At 28.5% G+C, this 24,637-nt stretch overlaps 1 protein-coding gene across 1 annotated transcript; it reads right to left on the bottom strand.

Moving 5' to 3' along the window:
- Positions 1-7,461: 7,461 nt before the first annotated feature.
- Positions 7,462-21,863, bottom strand: LOC123297598 (elongation of very long chain fatty acids protein AAEL008004-like; the record flags this gene model as incomplete). The annotated part of the gene is made up of 5 exons (XM_044879336.1): positions 7,462-7,774; positions 10,043-10,285; positions 14,987-15,121; positions 19,839-20,029; positions 21,812-21,863. Coding segments are annotated over 5 exons (888 nt in total), but the record flags the coding sequence as incomplete, so codon positions are not given.
- Positions 21,864-24,637: the final 2,774 nt, after the last annotated feature.

The following is a 24,637-nucleotide window of genomic DNA, read 5'->3' as shown; positions in this document are numbered from 1 at the left end:
AAACATTATATGAGGTGAAAAAGCAAATAAAATACCACATTAACTTAAAGGTGCGTTTTTTCGAAGGAAGGTGTTTGCGTTGAACATATTGAAGTTTTAGGTTTTTCCCATAAGTTTTATTTTATCCGGTCTAATTACACCTCCGAAGGTACAAAACACCATCATAAATAAAATCTAAAAAGTCCTCATCGATGCAATACCTGGAATAAAATTTAGTGGGGGTCATAGGTCACAAAAAACGGGATTTCGCAAAATGGTTAGTTTTATCACAAAATTAGTTCAGACGAAAATTTCAATTTTTTGAATCGTTATATATTAGAAATTGGTGGCTCTTAGGAAAAAAAAATTGAGACATTTTTATATTTAATTATCTGGTTCATAATTTTCGCCTGAACTAATTTTATGAAAAATCTTACCTTTTGCTGAAAACCGTGAAAAACTCGTTTTTGTGATCTTTGACCTCGACATAATTTTTTTCCAGGAGTTGGATCGGTGATAATAAATAAAATCTAAAAAGTAGATATAGTATTTTGAACAATTCTTAAAACTTTGAGCAGGGTGCGAATTTTTGTACCTTCACTCCTATTTTTTGATTTAATTTGACTGAATGATTATGAAATATACATGTTTCCAGCATAGAAAAAAAAGGCAAAAAATTAATGGTATTGTTTTTTCTAATGTTTCGTATTTCGCAATTATAATCATAGGCAATTGAGAATTTCTACACTTGTTAAACAATATACTATTTTAATACTACATAAAGTTTATTTTCTAATTTGGAAATTTCTTAAATATTAACGTTTCCCGGTTTATCCCTGGTTCATATTGATCAATGTATCGATATAGAAGCATCCTGTGTAAATTAAAATGAAAAAATTTAAGAAACACAATAAAAGAATACCCATTTATAAAAAAAAGTACTTATCATTTTATGAACTTTTATAATGAACGCTTGTAATAAATAAATATACATATTTAAACACAATATTGTATTATTCAAAAATCAGGTTTTTAGGTCATTAGTATAGTATAGTGTATAGGTAAACACACACCATCACATATGTAGAAGATTTTTTGTTTGGTATCAATGCTAAGGTTACTTACGTTTAAATACTTAAATTCTTACTTCATCCAAGTAAAGTCAATGTCTGGTTGATTTAAGAAGTATTATTCACTATCATCTGTGTACACTATGTAGCAAAAGAACATATTCAGTTTTATAAATTGATCTAAATATATTGGCTATTGTGTGAAATTTTAAAAAAATTACAGAGTGATTTATCTAAATTATCCATTAAAATATAAACGTTTTTAGAAAAATGATCCATTTATGAAGTGGAAACAAACAATTGACTAAGTTAATTGCTGAAATACCATGTATAGACAAGATTGATTACGCTATCGTTTGATTTTTACGTCATGTAAGTAAAAAAAAATGATGGCCACTCTTAGGTAGCCACATTTACAACTTGTCGCACACAAATAGCTAATATACTCATTTAACACATACCATATAAATAGCGCCTCATTTGCGTCCTCAAGAGTAAACAGTGATGTTTACGAAAAAATGTTTCAAACATCAAAGTTGTTTATTTTTTTATAAGACGGATTTTTTATATTTAAACTTTTGTTCTATCTCTAATGGTTTACAAGACCCATTTGACCTATACTGCTTAATTACGAACTCGACCTCATTTTTTACATCCTGAACTAGCTATCAAAATTCCAGCTTGTTATTAACACCTATACCAAAATTTTGTTTGTAGCACCAACATTTTTAAGCGTTACAAACTTGGATCTAAACTGGTTTTTTATGGAGAGAGTATAATTTTTAACATATAGGATGGGGATTGTAAATATATGGAATACGTGCCAAACTGGCACGCCGATTTTTTGTATGCATGAAATATTATATAAAAAAATGTGTAATAAATACACCTATCGGTCAATTATTGGTATTTTCGTCACATAGTACCTACAGTGATCAACGAAATTCGCTCCATATTCGTTGAAACTTTCTCAACCGAACGTTTTAGTATATTGACTTGCTGAGTCGAAATTTTGAATGCTATTTTTTCAAAAGTTGTATTATTTATAACATTTTGCAAAGAACGTGAATTTTTAATAGCAGTTTACGATAAAGCCAGGTATAACTTTAGATGCCACTATATATTTTTACAAAAGTAAAACAATTAAGAATTTAAAAAGATTCTGAGCCCAAATTATTTTTACACGCGTCTATTCTTTTCTAGGGAATCACTTTGAAGCCAACAAAGTATACTTTTCAAGTGTCTTAAATCATTCGATATTAACACAAATATCTCAACGCTGTTGTAAAATAAATAAATAATAACAATTTAAATTGTTTAATTAAGAAAATTCTCATTTATATTATTTGGATTATTTTTTAATCAGTTTTAAATAATTTAATTTTAGCCAATTTGTCTGTTATGGTATTATATTTTCGATACTTCATTTTAAATGCTTTTACAATCATTATTTTTATTAACTATTTATTATTATTATTATTATTTTTATTAAATATATACATGATAATATTTGTTTTATATTAGTGTTATGTTCTTAATTTGCATGTTTCTGATTGATTGATTATAATTAAATGATGTACTTCCTTAAAACGATGAGTTGTTGATGGGAATATTTTTAACCTAATAGTCATTGCTAACTAGGTATTATTTTATTTTATTTAGACAATATTTGTTTGTTTTTGAAATTATTTAAATTAAAATTTTAATAAAGGAAAAAGCAGATGGCTAACTATAATATATGTGAGATAGATCTATGACTAATTGAGAATATAATAAGGTCTCAAGATAATGTATTAATGTATTTATAAAACCTTTTCTACCATTGTTTTCGTTCTGGATACTGCATAGATATGGTAAACACACATTAATTAACACATTAATTTAAAGTCATAGCTTGTTCCCTGGAAAAGATCGAAAAATGTTATCTAATAACAAAAATTAACACTTATTTATTTATTATTTATGTTTGTTTACTAAATTAGTTTGTATACAAATTTTTTAAACGTCAAAGTGTTTCGATTATAATAATTGACGTTTTTATGACATAATGACGTATACTATACTTATTTACTTATATTATCGAAAGAATAATTTTAATTAATGTTAAAACTTCCTTACACCGAGAAAAGAAAAAATTCATCACTGGTAACCAAAGACCTATTTGGTACTATATGTAGAAATCTCATATCATTCATTATTTCATATGTATATCAAACAACTATCAGCTTCTATCTTATTCATTCAATTTTGGAAAAAAATTTTAATCTGAATACAGAACTCTCAAAGATCAGCTTGATTATATATCTGGATATCAGATGAGAATGGACTGAATTTTCGAATTAGAGAGGACTCAATGTTTTTGTTCTTTTAAAATTTTAAAATAAAATAAATAATTTAATAAATCAAAAACTCCACTGCAAAAAAGACAATTTAAATCATATGTACTAAAAAGACCGAAGCAAGAGAATAGAAAAAAAATTATAAACAAAGTAAACTCTACTTCCTCTGCGGTCGCTAATGACCTAGACGTTAAAAGCGACCTTAAATAAAAAAAAAAAAAAAAAAAAAAAAAAAACTCTACTTCAGTTTAACGCTACTAAACTAAATGCGGGTATCTATCTTAAGCTTTCAGTTCATAATATGGTCAGTTAAACCGAAGTAGGGTTTACGTTGTTTATAGTTTCTTTTAATTTTGTTTTCTATTCTCAATCTTGTTTCGGTCTTTTAAGGGCATTATTTTTAAATTGTCTTTTTTGCAGCCGGGTTTTTCAATTATTTATTTTATTTTAAATTTTTTACCATAGCGCCATGGCGGTCAAGGGAATCCCCTTGCGAGTAAAGCGAGTATTATACTGTATTCTAGCTTTTTAAACCAATTTATTATTAATAACTAAATATATATATTTTATATATGTATTAAGTAACCTCTTTTTAATTTGCTTTATTTTGATACCCAATTACAGATAGTTTTGGTTAATTTTTTTAAATAACCGTATTACTATTCCGTGACAAAAATCTGACATTTTGTTTTTTTTTAAACGATTATCTATGCAGGTATTTAAGACTAATAGAACGATACCTTAACTGAAATCCATTCAGCCGTTTGGAAGATACGAGGTAATAATGAAATTTGAAACAAATTTACAGACAAGATGTGTGCGAGAAACAGAACTTTAAGGTTTTTTTCTCAATATTTTGAAAAAATCAACAAATAAGACACGAAATTTTTTAATAAAGACAATGTCTCACGGTCAAGGTTTAGTTAATTTTATTTTTCTTCATTTTTAGAAAGAGAAATGTTAAGGTTAAAACTAATATATTTAAAAATTGATTACTTTATCTGAACTTACAAGATGTACCAGGAATGAACACACAGCAAATGAATCAAAATCCAGTAAAACCATTAAATCGAATAGCTGAATAATATTGGCGTGCAAAAATAAGCATTCTATTTTCCTAATATACTAAAAATGCAAATTAAAAGAATGAAATTTTTAAAATTTAAAATTCCCCGACGTAAAACATCAAACTTCTCAAAAACAAGATATTTGGATTCTGCATTTTTAATCTATTTTTTATTTATACGAACTTTTCAATTCAATTAGCCTTTTTCTTCTGAAGAATAAAAAAATCCTCTAGATGGCAGGATATATTTGTACCCCCCCCCCCCTAGTGTTGCCATCTAGCGGATATAATTTTTAAACTTCTGAGTAAAAAGGCTAATTAAAGCATTATATTTTTTAAATAATACTAATTAAAATTTTTAACTAACTACATAAGACAAATTATAAACATTATCATATTATCATTAAATCCGGACATACAATAATTAATAATTCCAGGCCTTTTCCCCTGAAGATTAAAAAAGGATCCGCTAGATGACAACACTAGGGGGGGGTACAATTATATCCTGCCATTTAGAGGATCTTTTTTTAATCTTCTGAGGAAAAAGGCTAATTAATTAATTTAGTGAATCATTGATTCATTAATCATATAGAGAACTCACCTTGTTCTGATTTATCTCTTATCTCTATATATCACAATATAGAGACCGCCAACTTTAAAAACAAATGCATGACATGTTACCCTATAACACACTTGTCCCCGCTCAGCCTACCCTCTTAACATCATGTTTACTTTCATACCTTGAAAATAAGGGTGGTGGCAAGTTTTTATGACGTATCGAATGGACAAAAGCTCACCGTTATTGTAAAAAGGGTACTTTAAGATGTGCTTTTCCTATTTTCCAGGAGATGATTGAGATATTGAAATAGATTATAGCCTATGTACTTTCCGATATATAAGCTATAATACTGTGAAAAATGGATTAATAAAATTTAAGATTGTGTAACATGGAGAAATAACAAATGTTTCAGGCTTGACAATATACAGCCACGTTTGTAAGCTTATTATTTCTGTTACACTCTGTAAATATCTGTGACTATGCGTTGTTTTATCTAATAAAAAGAAAGTAAATTCAAATCAGTTTACATAATTAATAGACTAATAAATTATATAAACGTAGATAGTAGGTATTCAACTTTTTTGAACTAGAACCGGTATTTTATTTTCAGATTTCATAACATATCATTTATACAATAGTTCAATTACATAATTATCAGGTTGGACTTAATTCTCCGTATTGCTTTAAAAGTCAATTTAATCCCTAAATGGTAAGAAATAGGATAACACTTTAAATTCTTAATTTGATCATCATAGAATAATAATAATAATAATGTGGTTTAACCTCCGTTCCTTTTCTTTAGTTTTTCCTTTAGCTTCAGCTGCAATATCTACGCGTATTGGTAACAATTAACGGATAAAGGTAGGCTTTGGTATTAAAATATCATACACTTAGTCTAAGTCTACTTGTTTAACCGATAACCGTTTTTAACCGATTGTGCTAATTCACGTTCGAAAGGGGTAAATTTTTGATCAAATTCTTATAACTATATTAACTTATAACAAGTAGCCATATAGACTAGGAATATTAGTATTAACAGCATTATGGATATAAATTGTAGCTTTGTGGCAATCATACTTTGTAGCTTTCTTAACCAATCAAAAATCAGATTCTGACATCAGGTTGGACTTAATTCTCCGGGTTGCTTTAATAGTCAATTGAATCCCTAAATGGTAAGAAATAGAATAACACTTTAAATTCGTAATTTGATCATCATAAAATAATAATAATAATAATGAGGTTTAGCCTCCGTTCGTCAGACATATGTCTATAACAGAGGCCACGCACGTAATTTTCAATCTTTATTTATTTAAACTAAAATCGAATAAATACAATTAAACTTATGATGTGGGTAAAGTCAGTTACTTCGTTCTTATCCAAGCAACGACAATGTAATCAATTTACCGCCTCATTAATTATAATTGATCAGACTACTGCTGCCTGGATTCGAATCCGCAACCTCCCAGTCTAAGTAGTCAAACGGTTAAAGGCGATTGCGCATTTACTCGCTCAGCCGCTTACCCGATAAATTTTTAGCATGTTGATTTTAATAAAAAAACCTATTTATACTACTACATTTTTTATTTAAAACATTTCTTCGAAAATCGTTAGCTTTCGGAAAGAAAATATGGTAGCTTTAGACAAACGTATTGGAGGACAGTCAAGTTTTTCATCTCCGTTAATAACTTTTAAATCCAGGTAAATTTTTAAACTCATTTGAAGACCAAGGTCAAATGACCTTGAAACTAGAATTTCAGGTCAAAGTCATGGTTATAGGTGAATGTCCCTTATTGCCCTTCACAGCTTGTAGCAAAAGCTTTTTTTGTAGCTAGCGTGTTTTCTTTCGATTAAATATAATAATGACGCATTTTGAAATCTCCTTTCTTCCGAAAGCTAACAATTTTCGAAAAAATGTTTAAAGATTTTAGTTAAAAATTGTTACAAGGTGATCAAACTCTCCAAGTATATGTGGATTGGTTTACTACAAAACGAGCTATTAGCCATAATAGATTAATGGTCCACCCTGTATAAGAGAGTTATATTATAATACTGAAGTCTGTCAGCCATTGGGTGTTAAATCATAAAAGGGGCATAGAAAAACAACAACACAACATAAACTCCTTAAAAGAGAAGTGTAAAGAAAGACGCGTTAACCAAAGCAAACAATAATGACGATTGTATTATCTCAATAACTACATGTTTCTTGGGCGAAAGAAAAGAAAGCTTTTTTTTGGGAAATTTGTTAAGCTACAGATTTGGTCTCTTCGTTTTTAATAAAAAACGGTTTTTTTATGATCCCTTTTAAAATTACTTAACTACACACTACGTAAATCATACATACTTAAAAAAAGCTTTGGATTCGGAGTCGATTTAAGTCACCCACCTTATAGGTGGAATGCATTCATCATAAAAACAAACACCAACAATAATGTACAAAAATATTGAAGTAATTTTTATTATTAAATAACGCAGATTAAATATAATAATTATTAATTCAACTACTTTTGTGTTTAACATCTGATGAGGAAGACGATGGTAATGACGTAGAAGCATTCGATGATGATGGTGTTGATTCTTCAATTTTATTTTGTTCAGATGCTGCTGGCTTCTTTTTAATGTAGGCTTTATAATAAAAATCACCAAATAATATTAACATGAATAGATTCTGTGGTACAAATACGATCATTGTCCAAACTGGGTAATTACAGCCGGGTATAAATGCAATTTGTGTGAATAGTATCATTAATGTTAAAAATTGGAACTGAAACAAACAAAAAAATGACAGAATTAATCATTTGAATCAATAAAAGTAAGTATATTTGGTTTTATTGTATAAATGTCACTCTTAAATAAAAATAATATAAATAGGTTTTCATATAAAATCCATAAGAAGTACGTTCATTTGGTCCTACATGTGTATAATCCGAGTGTGCGCAAATCCATTAAGTATGCATAGTTTTTGGGAGCCAAATAACCCTGAAATTTTTGCTCTTTTTACATATTTTTGCTTGCAGAACAAAAACGGTACATCGGAATATTTCATTCGTTTCAATATTAAAGAGGGTCAAATTTTGAGTCGAATGAACATCTAAAACTTAAATTCGGTTCAGCGGTAATGTTGAAATCAAAATTTACAAACCAGGAAAATTTCTCATTTAGGTGGAATCTTATTTTAGTGGCAATATACACCTTTGTTATAATTAAAAATGTTTTTCATTCATACTACTTCGAATTCCTACTCAGGATGTTTATTTATATAACTAGCTTTCTGATTTCGCATTGAAATATTCTAAGCCGTAACACGTAAGCCTCACAGCTCATATTTTTGAAAAATGAGCAATTGAGAAGGACTTAGAACAAAACCGATTTTGAGTTGATGCCAAATTTAGTATTTCAAAATTAAGGTGTTTATAACGTAATATTTTATTCTCTACAACTTTTATTCTTTGGGTTTTTCAACGAGAGTAATCCAACCAATTAAATGAGAACATTTCTCGGTTCTAGCTTTTGATTTCGACTGTACCACTAAACTGAACTTGAAGTTTTAGGTTCTTATACGACGAAAAATTTAACCCTCTTTAATATTAAACCGAATGACAATTGAATTGAATGACCGAACGAAAAATGATAAACAATTTCGCATATATTTGGCTCACAAAAATTATGCACTCCTTTTGGAATTGTAAAAACTCGGATTACATGCATTTATAACCAAATAAAAGTATTAAAACGATTTCAGACGGGCGGAAAAATGAAAATGGACTAATTAGGTGATTTTTTGAATACCTATAACAAAATTTTGTTCGTAGGTATGATCTAAAAAATTGGGACTAGACTTAGTATTCCTCGATATATTTCATATATACATAATATAAAAATCACAACTCAAAAAAGAAGTTTTTTGCTGACCTGTGTTATTGTAGAGTAAAAAATTTGTAATTGAAAATTCCTGACAGTTAATGAAAGAAAATTAATGATTTGTCAATTTGTTTGAGGACAAAAAAAACTTTTATAAATCAAAGGGTAATGTTGACAAGATAAAAAAAAATAAATAAATTGCCAAATTTTATAGATTGATGAGTTTTGCCAGTTTTATCGTAAAAAAATCAATTAATGATTATTTAAAAGCGATAAGAAATCATAAATCAATATAAACTGATAAAGAAACATTAACATATTTTCATGGTTCATTTCACAACTATGGTAATGATTCAATAAGAAAATCCTTTATAAATGATTTCTTATAAATACAATAATTTAAAATATTGCAAATTTAATATTCTTAATGTCCCCATTTCTTATATCTTAAAATATTTCAAAAATATTGTACTTTCTTTCAATAAATTTTATATACAACAATTCAAGCAATTTTAAGTTTTTATTTATTCAAGTCAAAACATTTTTATTTTAATTTATTATACGGAAACGTGAAAGAAGTTCAATTTCGCTTGTTGAAACGAATACATTAGATTCTATGTTTTGACTTTGACGCATATGCTATAGTAAGGGACAGACAGACGACAGACAGACAGACAACCGGAAATGGACTATTTCGGTGATTTTATGAACACCTATACCCAAATTTTGTTCAATAAATAGTATCAATATTTTTAAGCGTTACAAACTTGGGACTAAACTTAGTATATCTTGATCCATTTTTATACATGGTATAAAAATGGTTGAAAGTTTTTAATACCACGACCAATGGCAGCCAGAAGACCGACATAAATTTGTTTGCTTTTTAAGCTTTTCTCACACTGATATTTAACTCGTTTATTTTCACTTGTTTTACATTAAAAAAATAGCCTGTTTTAAATATATTTAAGAATTTGAAAATTACATTAAAAAAAGAGAGCAACAAATTTTGAACAAGCAGCAGATATAGAATATCCTACACTAAAGCATAACTAACGAAAATAGATCCTTGAGAATAACTAAATATATTAACAAACATTGCTATTATTCATGAATAATAATTTACGAAATTCTATATTTGCGATTTCCTACAAACTATAAATAAAATACGTACTATTTGCAATTGTGTTATATGTTTTTTCCACCAGACACTTTTCTTGTATTCTGGATCCCAGGCTGTTAATAAATAATATGTATACATTACAACATGTACAAATGAATTTATTGTTGTTACATAGATACTATGTCCACCAGCTAAAAATTTCGTAGTAGCCCATCCCAATCCGACCATACCAGTATGATGGTAAACATGTAAAAATGTTACCTGATTTTCTTTTTTTCGTAAAATGAAAAATACCTAAAATAAATTATGGAAATATTAATAATAATATTAATAAACTTAATTACAACAATTGAAATGGGATCTTTTTTAAGGCTGTTATGTACAAATTTTAAACATTCTTTGATTGGCGCGAATCTTTATAATTTTGTTAAGAATTCTCTTAAAAAATTAAAATTAATAAAGAAAAGCGGTTTTTCAGATAAGAATGGTTAAAGTTACTATAGAATTTCAAACAATACGTTTATACCCTTTACTCTATCGCTTTGAAATTCGGTTATGTTATAGATATTAATATTCTAACTTCCCTTTTTATTTTTCGAAAATCCTTTTAATTTTCACAATTTTCATTTTTCACACCCAGATATAGTGGAGTAAAAAAAATTTCCATAATCCCAGGACAGGTAAAAATACTCTCCCATTAAAATGGTGAAAAAAAAATTCGAAAATTTTCTTTCGATTAAATACAGTGCTTGAAAAACAAAGTTCATAAGCACAAGTATATGCTCTATTCTTCTTCAATTTTTTCACACCTCTTAAATGCCCAGTGACTATAAAAATTTATCTTATTACACTGTATCTGGGTGTGAAAAATGAAAATTGAGAAAACTAACAAAATTTAAAAAAAATAAAAGTACCCAAGGCAGGTAGAATATAAATACTTATCACATATCCAAATTTCAAATCGATAGACTAAAGCGTATAATCACAATGCTTGAAAGACTTGACGAAACTGAAAAAAATAAAGAAACGATACAAAAGAAATTTTCTTTTGGACTTGAATGAACAAATATGGTCCTAGCTCGGCTCATTTTATTTAGAAAGAAAAGAAAAATGATGAGTTGCAAAATAAATTTGCTTGTAAGAAATAAACGCAGAGATGTAGCTGTGATCACGATTTTTCATTCAATAATTACGTAATTCGACCAATCAACGGGTCGCCATACTGTAACAAACGATGGTTTTTTCTTGTGTCAGATTCTCCAAGGCTAAAAGGTGGTATGGATAAAAAGTTGTATATTAAATAATAACACAATGTTTTCGAATTTGTCGGACCTCTCCAAGAGATATAAACCTATATTAAATGTGACTGATTTCGTGTGAATTATACATTATATGTCATATGTATTTCACCATAATTCTAACAGGCCCGAAAATTCCCGTAGTTAATATTTTTTGCTTATATCTTTACTCTCGTGATGATAGAAATTTGTACAATTTCTGAAGGACTTGAAAAAAAATTGATTTTTATAAACTGTAGGCAGGTTGAAAAAGAATAATTTAGAATTCCAAAATTATATGAATATGAAGATAAAAGAAGAAAAGAAGAAAAGAAGAAAAAAGTTCTACTTATAACATTTGGAAAATAAAAGTTATTTATATTTTAAATCGAGCGTAAGAAAAATGCTCATAGCGCGAGTTCTGACGGGTTAAAACATAAATGTGTTAATTTATTTACTCATGTTACTCAATCGATGTTATAATTTATATTGTAAGGGCTCCTCTATATACTTCATGATAAATTATGATGAAAAAAATGTGGAGAGAAGTCGTGGCTACATAAGGAGTGTAGTGGCTGTTAGCGTAACTATAGTAATCCAGTCAAACCTGGGTAAGTGAGAACTGGTTAAGTGAAAAAACTCTATAAGTAGAAAAAGCCAGGACCCGTTGTTTTAAGCTCCTAAAACCTCTATTAGCGAGAATCAGAAACCTCTGTAAGAGAGAGTCGTTTTTCCCTCATGGACATCCGTAAGTGAGACTGCTACTTATCTATACCTCTATAAGCGACAGTCGAGCTTTATTTATTTATTTTATTTAAAAGAAACTAAAGGTTCCTAGTACTTGTTGTGACTTCCATTCGCACTTGCTGAGACTAGTTATTGCTGCGTACGTCTATAAAGGAGAAACGCTACCCAGGTACCAGCATTAGCGAGAAACTCGGGTTAGTGAGAAACCTCTATAAGCGAGAATGAGATTGTGCTCCCTTGAACTCTCGCTTATCCAGGTTTGACTGTATTCCGTTATGGCAACCATGGGTCTCATTGATCTTGGATAAGGTCACAATATCTTAAGCACAAAAAAATACATATTACACGGTTTTAGTACCAACAATTCGGCAAGTTTGTGTAATCATTTCACACGTGGCAGTCCCTTATTTAAAATTCACCAAATGCTTAAATTATAAAATATTTTTTTCAAAAGTGCCCATAAAAAAATAAATTTTTGAATTGAATATTTACAATTGTAATTATTCTGATAGAAAATGAATATTAATTTATATTTACATTATTAAATTACGTTTGATTTCCGATACATTTAACCTTTGGCATTCTTTATATAAGAATTTTTTTATGTAAATAAATTTAATCGATTTTTATTTTAAAATATTTTTGACGTCAATATTGAAACAATATTAAATTGTTATAAAAAAATTTACATAATTTGATTGAATTTCAATAAAAATTTCGTAAAAATAACATTTTCTTTATAAGATATTCCAACATTGTAATTGCATTAAAAATTAAAAAGATTTTAGCACTTGACTGTTCAATTAAGTAGGAATGCTTAAGTGAGACTATTTCCGTATTTGGCACACCTTGTTCTGTCCAAGTTTTTTCTTACTATTACTACTCAGGTGTTACGAATTATGGGGGTAGCTTCCTCAAACGTGGTAGCAGAAATCATTTGTAACATATTTTTTATAAATACATTCAAACACTCTTGAATGTATTTATAAAAAGTGATTACTCGATTGTAAAATGGAAAATCATAAAACGTGAGAACACGTATCGGGGTCATTTTAAGGGGAAGTAAACATTTTTCAGTTTTTTCAATATCAAACCAAGCAAATTTTATTTAAAAATTGAACTACAAATTTTTGTCGGTGATTCTCGAACATTGCTGCAAAAGCTTTTTTTTCATACCTCAATTTTTGGTAGTTCCATTTAAAAAAACAAAGTTGACACTTTTTGACTCCTATTATATTTATTTACCCTTAAAAATGAACCGATATGTGTCTATTCCGTTTTTGAAATATAAGGTGGAAACTTTTAAAAAATGTATGTATTGGACTTTCTTCAGCTATCGATCAAAATTTCATTATTGAAATTAAGCTTGGCAATTAAGTAGAGTATCGTTTTTAATGACCATCTCAAAGTTGCACTGGCGTAAATTTTTCCTAGAGCAGACAGATAGTCAGACGCTTCCAAAATATTCTCAGTTCCTTGTTCGAGGCAAGAAAATTTGAACATATGTTTTTCTTGATTTTTAACATATTAATGAATCTTTTTTTATAATTACATTTAAATAGTTATTCAAATAATTTAAATTAAAGCACGATTTTTTTTATCAAAAAATTCGAATTTTCAACAAAAAATTGCTCTAGCATAGTTCATTATTTCTAAACTACATACAGCCTTTAAAAGGGCGAAAAAACTACCCCAGGGTATGGGGAGTTTATTGTAGTTAAATACATAATAATTCTAAGGTTTTCACTCAATTCCGCACGTAAGGCAAGAATTGTATAAGGCTGAGTGGCTGCAGTTTTTGAAATGATCAAAAACAGTGTTCTTAATTATACATGAATTATGCTTTTTCTAACAGAGCCGCAATAGAGCAGAGGCCAATTAGGAACGCTAACCTAGAAATTTCTTTGTTAGCATGTGTTTTGTTAAAACAAGCTCATCAAGAAAAATTGTTTTTATTTATATGACTTCGTTCTTTGTAATTTGTTGTTCGTTCTTAAATTTAAAAGCTGCAGTGCAAGCAAGGACAACAATTACTCTAAGGCGTTTCCGCCAATACAAACATTGATAAAACATTGAATTCCATCATATATTTCAGGGATATCCTCGAATAATCAAACAGGCTGAAAATTGTAGTAGTAAAATTATACGACGTGTTTTTAGGCTGCTTTCATTATGAAAAAAATGCGTGCTTTCGTTTCATAATTTCAAACCTTGTAGGGTTCAAAAATCCAAAAACATTTCCTTTGGGTGTATCAAGTACACAATTGGAATATTGCATATAATTCATACATTCATGTGGTGTGGAGTCCAAAAAGTATAAAGCTACCGTACGGTCTTTGTACTTACTTACAAAAAGTTAAATATTCCGACCAATTCAATTGCCTGGCCAGCTTCAAATTGAAGAATATCTACTTTCTTTCATACTATTTTAAGGAGATAATCCACTTCCTTAAAGCTCGTAAGGCAACAAAAATTGGCTGTGCTCCAAACTTCGAAACTGAATTTCTCTATTCTTTTTCTCATTGTTTTTAGACTAACTAAAAACTACATCCATACAAATTTTTGGCTTGTTGCAAATAAATTCAAAAAAGTACAGTAGCTTTACATTTACTACAGGAAATATTATTCCGATTTCGAAACAAATTTATACATAGCTTCAAAATAGGATAGTGATTACTTTCATAGGAACCCAAATTGGGTAAATATGCAATACAAATTTTCAAGTCCAAAAAAAAAATTAAATAGTACCGCGAACGTACAAAAATAAAAAAATAAGATTGGAAAGCATTTCCAGAATCCAATTCAGGGTTTATTTTTTTAATTCTTGTCATATGCTTGATTTGAATTTATTTAATAAATATTTTTGTATTCCGGGAAACTAAGCAGAGTTTTTCTCCTGGTGTGGGATAATAATATGTAAGTAATAATACAACAAAAAATTCATAAAAAAATGTATCAAATATCTACTTACCGTATCTAATAAATCGATAACTTTAATTACAAAATAATAATATATCAATGATGCAATTTCTAATGATTCTGGATTTGATTCATAATCCACTGGTTCACAGAGAAAACTGTATTTTCCCCATGCTAAAACTATGTTCTGAAAAATATTGAAAAAAAAATGTTAAACTTAATTATATGTACATGCAAGCAATATGTGTATAAATATTAAATAAAAAATTTTAAGAAACCTCCGACATAAAATCTTATCTGCTAAATTCGTTTGTGACATTGTAGCATTGTAGCTCTTAAACGGATGAACCAATTTGGTTTTTTCTGTTTGAAAGGTTATTTGATGGAGAGTGTTCTTAGTTGTGTTTCAAGAAAATCTACTCAGCCATTTGTAGATCATCGCCTCTTTTCACTCGAAACATAGGAAACACTTTCAATCAAATTACCTTTCATAAATAAAAAATCACTTCATAGGTTTAGAAGCTAAAATGCCATAGGCAAACACACAGTTACATAGTTCACAGATACGTTGAACTTATACCTCCACTTTTTTAAATCGGGGGTTTAAAATAGTATAATAAATCGATTTTCTTTATCATAGCCTATTTTGTCATCTATGCACTTTGGACAAAGTATGCACTTTGGACAAAGTTTTTCTCATTTCCTCATTTAATCTTCTGTCCTGTTTTTATATACGTAGGGATCCGCCGCGGATGTCTTATGGTGGATCTACTTAGGTTCTCTCATCATGCGCCGTAATAAAGAGACGCTTGAAACTCAAAAACTTTTTTTGTTTTCTCATTAATAATAAAGATTACCATCTATTCATACACCAAGACGCAAATTAGCTTAGTTTATAATAAATCATAATTGTTTATGTAACTCTCGCATAGCCATTCAAATTATCTTAATCAAGTGCCAAACTAAATATTATTAGAAATAATAGCGAGATGATAAAGTTATACTTCACTAATCGAGTTTGGAGAATTAAGAATCGAACTTTTTCCACATATTCCAAATGATTATAAAAATACAGAATGTCTTACATTTTAATTCGGGAAATTAATTGGGCAATAGATTTCCCAAAAATAAGTGAACTAATTGATATGAACTAGATACAAACTTTTAATTTTTGTTTTCTATCGTCTGTTTAATTCTTCAAACTATTTGCATACATTCAGAGCCGGTCATTATTGACAAACTCCACTCTTAAATTTGTCTCAATATTTTCTATAAATATCTCTAACGCCATTGATTTACCTCTGATTTTTTTTGTATATTAGTTAATTCAAGATCATTTGTCTACGATGATTTCCATTTATTTTTTGTATTCAAAAGTTGGAATAAAACTTTTTAAATGAAAAAAATTGTTTGTATTTTTATTATCACATACTTGATCTAGTCTTTGAAATCAACAAATTATTTTGCGATAGTTATCAATTTTATACATAAAAATAATGAAACCAGCTCTGGACCATAATGATTAAGATCAATAATTATCATCACACAAAAATCAAAGTTAAATGAATGGCTTCCTAATTAATAATATCATATTTAACAAATACTATTGCAGAATTACTGCAGCTTATTGAATTACTTGAAAAGTGAAACAATTTTTCGAAGAAAGTATTTCGTGTAAAACTTATTTGCAAAGTAATAAAAACAGAAAATTTTAACAAAGACTGCATAATATATTTATGTATATTGCAATCGTATAAAAAAAAATTGCGATCTGAATTGTATAGCAGGTGTCTTAAACTTTTATTACATCTATCTAGAGCCACCTAAATTGTTAAATAAAGAAAAATGGAACATAATAATTGCTGAGTAATCGAAAATATTTATTTAAGATAATTAAATGAATTCAAAATAACTTTCTTTTTTTCTTTTGCTAAGACGAAATGTATAGAAAAGATCTCCCACTATGGTAGTTAAATTAAAAATGCCGAATTTAATGGGTATAGTATGAAACAGGCGAAATTGTGAATGGTTCTATAAACAGTTTTTAAACGCTATTATTTCCAACCATTTGCAAATACTAGGTTTAGCTATAAAATAACGAGAGTGATGCTATTGCAGCATACACCAAATATGTTGATCACAGAGCGGCAAATAAAAACAAAAACGTAATCCTTTCAGTGACAGTCGGTATATTAACACGACCATCGCGATCTTTTGTATAGATCTTTTTTGGTTTCTTTGTGTTGTCGACCTTTATCATATGAGGTCGGTATTCTCATCAAATCTACTGAGAATCTTTATATAATTGGTGAAACTCTAAACATTGGAAAATATAGCCGAATATTTAGTACACTATAATATTGTTTCAACCCCGAGAAAAATGATGCTAGATGCGATTATTTGTTTGTGCTTTTAGTTCTTTTTAAATGTCACATAAACTGTCGATTCTTGCGTAATGTAAGTGATAAAAAAATTGTTAGCTGTAATTCAAAGCAGTAACTAAGGAAAAAGTTAATTGAATACCGCCACATACAGACACATCATAATCAGGCCACATAAAAAGTTACAGTCGATTGTTCAATAATTTTATTATACGACCCAAAGAGATTGATTGATCAACAAATTGATTAAAAAATGGTGGGAGCGCCAATCAATGTATCCAGTATACCCGTTTTATTGCGCTTCCATTAAAATATATTTTACAGAATTAAATCAATTTTTTAATAGATATTCATAGATTTAATATTTAAAGTCGTTGTAATATTGTGTACTTTTAATGCAACAGTTATAAATCAGATTCAAGCAACGGAATTATTAGAATAATGGAAGTTATTTAGGATCTATTGACATAAAGTTTACAGTTAGAATTCAATATTGTTCATGTAAGTACTACTGATTGCCGTTGTGATGATGAATGTTTAATTTATCCAAAATATATTACAAACTATCACTCCATCAATTCACTATCAATCGTTGTGATTATAAATATTTGTCAATTAGATTTTCGTTCGTGTAAATACAAACCACTTGACCTGGTAGTCTCAAACAGTGATGTTTAATTTTGTATTTACATATTTACAAATGCCTCCAAAAAAACAATATAAACCGGACATTACAAATGTTTATTTGCGAAAAAGAAAAGTTTAATAAATTAATGAATTAAAATTTGGTTCATGCCTTTTCAAAATTATTTAATATAAAATATGTTAATGGCCGGATTCAGAAATTTTTAGAGCATTTCCATTGTAAGGAAATGGAGAAAACTTTTGGATTTCAAAAGGCATCCTACATATTTTGTGGAAATTTTGTAATTAACGATTTTCTCTTACATTTAAAATTATATACATAGTTGTCGTCACTCCAAATCTCGTAAATAGATTGGTATGCGTTATCGCCTTCGTGGGATTATATCTCGAGAAGTATTAATTTAAAAGTCACAGAAAATCAATTTTCATTTCATTTTAAAACCTCGCTTTCTGATTAAACCGAATATAGCTTGATTTCTGAATTAACTGAAAGTGTTATAAAATATTTGAAAGATGCATCAAAATATTGCCAAAATATCTGTTAAAGGGCCAAACACGTTCCTTGTGGAAAATCAGATTTGATAAAATTTCTTAACAACAAAGCCATATAGTACAAAGTCCAAAAATACATGAAAACTGGTAAATTTATGGTTCATAAGATGAGGAAAAATAGTCTCTCCTGACGAATTTTGTATCCATACTTTCAGAAAATTTGTCCCAATTTTTCTTAACAATTTATTTTGTGCACAACAAAGTTCATAGTTTGTTAAGACTAATGATGCTATTTTTTTCCACAGCTTTTAATTAAATATATCTTCATAATGTTAGTGGCTTGCAAATGATATTAAAAGCTTTCCTGGTGAAAAAAAATTGCCTCAGTTTAAGAGCAAACTGTAGATGAGTGATACTAAACATGGGCATGAATATTGTTTTTTACACAATATTTTAGAATTATTATTGTTAATTTTTTTTTTGGCATTTGCATACAAATTGCTAGTTTATATTGTGGTCATCCGTTGACGAAAAAATAACGAAACATTAATCATTTTCTGTTGGCATGATGAAAGAGCACGGCAAATGAAATAACCCGACACGAAAAGCGATGCAATTTGACTATATTTACTAGAAATTTATTTTGTTGTTATTAAAATTTGTATTTAAAACAATTTACTAAATATTTTGTATAAAACAGGAAAGCATTTTCGATCGAAGACACCAATGCAAATTGAATCGAATCGTTACACATGTTTATTTATATGAAAAATTATTACAAACGTTCCGTAACTTTTTTGTCAGCAACAGAGCTGGTGTATAAACAAGCAACACATATGCAAATGTTAATGGTCTTATGTAGTGTAAATTGCCTGGACACAAAACTTTTAACAAAAACATATGTCTAATCATTCATGCTGTAAAATATTTATGTTCAATGACATGAATAACTTCATTTTACTATACGTTTCAGTGTTTGATATTGGACAGGGCAGAAGATAGAGGACAGAACTTTCCCAGATTCCGATTCAGATTTTAAAATTTAAATAATTGACTTTTTATCCGTATTTCGAATGTTAAACTTAATTAAGCAAATTCAGTTTATGTTAAAAATAGTCTGTCACAAGGTTGAAAAATCGATTTTTTACAGTTCAGTTTTAAAATTTGATATCCATAAGAGTCAAATACTTCAATTTTTTTTATTATTAAACACACTTTTATGAATCTTCCAAAAATGTCGGTATAAAGATATAGGAATTTCCAACATGCGGTCATGGTTTATTATGTAAATTATTATAAAATAAGAAAAATATAATTATTTTTGAATAGGCAAAACTGATAATGGAGATAGTAAATAAATTTAAAATATATTATTCAAATACTTACCCTATAGACAATATAAACACACGCTAATATCTGCAGCAGATTATATACCACAAGTAATCGTTCTAGGTTGTATGGTTTACGATTTGCCATAAATTTAGGACCAATTTTAAATACAAAATATAAATATCCAATTAAAATACCTAAAGTTGACCATGGTGTGTACATTAATGGCCATGGATTTGTCCTTGGATCTATTTTCATAAAGAAATATTTTATAGAATATATGCTTTTTAAACCTATTTAGCAATCTTTATAACAGAGAACATCGAAAAAGAAGTGTAACTTTGATTTTCAGAGACGCTGCTAAAAATTAATTAAATAGTGAAAATTAGTTAAATCTAGATCAAGGGCAGGATTTACACAAAGCGCCGCCCATGTAAAGTGGAAAAAATGCCGCCCCAAGTTTCTTCAGCTAGTTTTGATACAGTAAAATATGCTTAAGAATTCGGCGTTATTTTAGTTAGCTTATGAATCAGGATACAAAAATTATACGTTTGGTTGAGAATATGTTTGTAAAATTCAAAAGTATAAACATTTTTAAACGTCTTCAACATTTTTCATAATGTCTAAGATCAAATTCACATGAACGCAAAATATTTTGACCTTTCGATCAATTTGCCGCCTAGAACCATGGCCTAGGTGGCCCAATATCACAGGCTCCAAGTTTCAATCCGTATAGAATTTAATGTCTAGAAATTGATCTTAAAAATTTCGAAAAATGCACAAAAGTTCGTTTTTATACAGACCGTTATTCGTTCAGCTTGCGTGAAAATCAAAATTACTCCGGCTATAATTGCATAATAATATGTAAACTGGGCAATTTTTTCAAACAACAAATTCTTATAGACAGTTAAAGACAATTATCAGAAATAACTCTTCTTAAATCCAGTTACTTCTTCGCTTCTACTCTTTATCTTAATCAATACCAGTTTGATTATTAAATCTTCTTCAAGGTGAAAACAAACAAAATAGACTTAATTTTTCTTCTTAAAAAAATGTAGATCCGAACAGTAAAAGTTATTATCAAGAGAGAATAGTAGAGATTTAAGAAGTGGCCTCGGATTACGATTCCCAATCAAAGCTTTCTTGGCGGTCAAAGTCAGCACAACTTGGGACAATTGGTTTAAAAGTAGCAATAAATAACGACAAGATGCAATAATGCATTCATAAGAAATAAAGCCATAAGATTTTTAATTACTTGAAATATACTCATTCTTCTTAGAGTCCTGGGTTAGGTCATAATACATTGCTACCCCACGAGTACTCCAAAGGACGGAAGTATGTAAGCCTGTGTAGTGAATGTATACATGATTTTTTTTGATACTAAATTTAATAATTTTCATTAAGTATTTTCCTTCCAGGTATTTGGAATCTCCAGAGCATTTTAGTTAAGTTCGATGAGTAAATCAAACTAAAAAAAACTTAGACATGAAATGGGAGTTAAAAAAAATCTTCAAAAAGACAATGACTCCAAGGATCGCTGCATTAATTTCAGCCCATGTAAGCAATAAATCCTTCTAGCTCTTGTATAACCTTTCAACTTAATTAAAATCTGTAAGATAGTTTAAAAGTTTCAAAGAAAAAAATGACTTATTAAATGTTAAAGGCTAGCACAAATGAAATAGCTGAGTGATTAAATGCAATAAGTCACTGATATGTAAAGAATAAAATGATATATTAGGTATTCAGCGCGATTAGATTTCCCGGATAGTAAGTCGCAAAATATTTTCAAACATGCCATGCCATGAAAACTTTTTCACTAATATAGCTCAATGTGAGAAAATTGAAAATATTGATCTCCTAATTTCTATTTATACTACTAGTAAGACGCAACAAATAGAAACGTGGTAGTAAAATTATGAATGTTTAAAAAGTGCCCAGTTTATCTATCTATAACACGATATAAAAATCCACGTGTAAGAGGATGATAATATCTTCGGTGTCTACTCAATTTTAATAAAGTTCTCACTTACCTGATACGTCATAATTAAGATAAAAATATGCTTTAATGATATTTTTAATAACTAACGCCATATTTTATTAATTTATTTTTTTTAATTTAAAAAAATTCTTAAAACTACAATCGCTTTTTTTTAATGCATTTAAATTATAAAATAGTATTGTTTTGTAAATTGTTTCATAATTTGTATTTTATTTTGAACACAATACCGTAATATAGAGAACTATCGATTGATTAGAACGGGCGTAAAAACGAATATGAAATGGACATAAAATTTTAAAACAAAAACGTAATAAGTTTTGAAAATGATTTGCAAACAATAATTTCATATTGTTTTTATTCATGAATTTTTTAATTAATTTTGAATTTTAATTTCGAATTTTTAAATATTTATATTAATTCGAAATTCCATTTGTCTATTGTCTCAATTTTTTCCATTAATAATACAATAATTATTTGTTTTAAATTCAGTTATTTCTGTAGTAAAATTATTTTTTAAGCTTTTTATTATCTCTTTTGGTGAAAATTATTGATAATAGAAAGTTATTGTAATCGAGTCAGGAAAAATTGTAATCTTATTCGCCCCCTTCAAAATTTATAAGATCGGAGTTTGCAGATTATGTAATTTCGACTATACGGATCCTAATTTCATATAAGTAAGGGGATATATAGTTTCTAAAAAATATCAATAATTGTTAAAGAATTCTTTCCACATTTTTCACTAAATTGGTACTTTTTGTGATGATATCTCGTTTCTACAGTCACCATATTCGTATTCATCGATCTCGCAAACATAAAACAAAACATAACTTATCCACTTGGACATCAAAAAAATTGCCCTCTTTAAAAAACTTCAAATATTTAAACATCGGTATTTCCGCAAAAAATAGTATTAACATGATCAACTACATCTCATTCGAATTCTGTTTGTAGTTTTTGAATACGAAAGCGGAAATTAAACAATAATTTTTCTCATCCTTTCCACCCTAGATACAAAGTGCAGAAAGGTGAATGATTCTTTCGTATTCTAAAACTATAAACTACACGCATTCGAATGAGTTATTAATGACCCCGGTAAAAACGCTTTTCTCGGAGATATCAATTTTTAAAATTTTCAAATATTAGAATTATTTTAATAGGAGCGAATTTTGCCTTATACAGAGAATAAATAATAAATAAAGATCAAACTCCGAAAATTCCCGGAAAACTGGATCCATATGCCGCTACAAAAGTTACTCGGGGTCAAATATCACAAAATACGATTTTTTGCGAACAGCCACTGTTTTCGAAAAAATAGTGGTTATATATAATTTGTGTATTAGGAAATTTCCTACAAAAATCTTTAAATAACTTTTTTTTGTAACTAACAGTTTTTAAGAAAATTCGATTTAAAAAATTTATAACGTAGAGTAGCACTCTTTAACTTTATCTGTATTTTTTATTTTACGCATTCCATTCTCATTGAAGAGCAAAAATGGAAATGAAGCTAGTTCATACTTCAAAAATTATTGAAATTAATCGTCCAATCTTTTTGTACTTGCTTATTTCATATATCTATATTTTATTTATTTCCATAAAAACCGTTATTTATTAATAGGCATACAAATTTGATTACTTCTATTTTTTTGATAAGTGATCGTTAACGAAATATTCGCAAAAGTTCGTTTTTTGTGGCCTTTGACCTCAGATAGCTTTTGTAGCGCCATTCGGACCGATGGATACTATGGAAATTTTGCATCAAGTAAAAGGTTCATGCAAAAATTCAGCTTGTCGGGAATTTTTCCAAAGTGAAATGTCTTTATTCTCTATATTAGATGCCGAGTGATTAATTTTTTGGTTTATTGGTATTTTTCTCTGGTACATAAAGACAATAAGCCCATGAACAAAAGTTTATAAAAAGGAGAGTTGTAAAACGAGCTTGGGAAGCTTGTGTGACATAATTAGCAGAGTTTTATTTTTAATTCAAAGTATGTAAAACTAAGCATAGACTTTCATGTGTAGGTATTGTCAAAATTTTTATTGAATTTTATTTCTGAATTATATAATTATGAAAAAAAACAAGCGTTGTTTTCAAAAACGTATTTTTATGAACGTGCAGCTAAAGAACATCTACTTTTTGGATATCGATCCTACAGCGCTTCTTCTTTTCTTTCTTTGATGCTTTTCAGTACCCACACGAATGACCCACCCCCTTGACAAGGGGCATTAATTTCACCAAATCCGAGTAAAGAACGAAAATATTCAAGCGATACATTTATAGGTGTCTTGTTTTTACGAATCAAAAATTTACTCAGTCCAAAGTTTGCCAAAAATACAAGCACTGTCGGCTAAGTAATTAACAAAAACTTTTAAAAATGTGACAAAATTATTTGTAGGAAGTAAACCACGTGCATGGATACAAGACAAAAACAAAAAAATTAAAAATCATTACATGAAATTGCACAATACTTTGTTCAATTTTAAGTTGTTTATTAAATTTTCAATGATCCGATGTCTGTTTAATATTTCAATATACCTACGTATGTTAATAAATGAATTGAAACTACACTCATCTGCAAAGTCAAAATCAATTTTGATCCATTTTTTGACGGTAATCACTATGAAGACGTATAAAAAAGTATAATAAACTAGCGGACCCGACAGACGTTGTCCTGTACACACGTATTAAAATAGAATAATATTGAATGCGATGATAGCGCCATCCGTCGAATCTGATGTAAAACATTCCAAAATCAAAAACTCCTTACAAATAAAAATTAATTAAAAAAACATCTGAATTCACAAAATTATTTAGCGGCCCAAACAGACGTTGTCCTGTGGAAACGTAACTACAATTCAT

Source organism: Chrysoperla carnea, chromosome 1, assembly GCF_905475395.1.
Source record: "Chrysoperla carnea chromosome 1, inChrCarn1.1, whole genome shotgun sequence".
NCBI classification, from domain to species: Eukaryota; Metazoa; Arthropoda; class Insecta; order Neuroptera; family Chrysopidae; genus Chrysoperla; species Chrysoperla carnea.
This window is presented reverse-complemented; position numbering and strand designations above follow the sequence as displayed.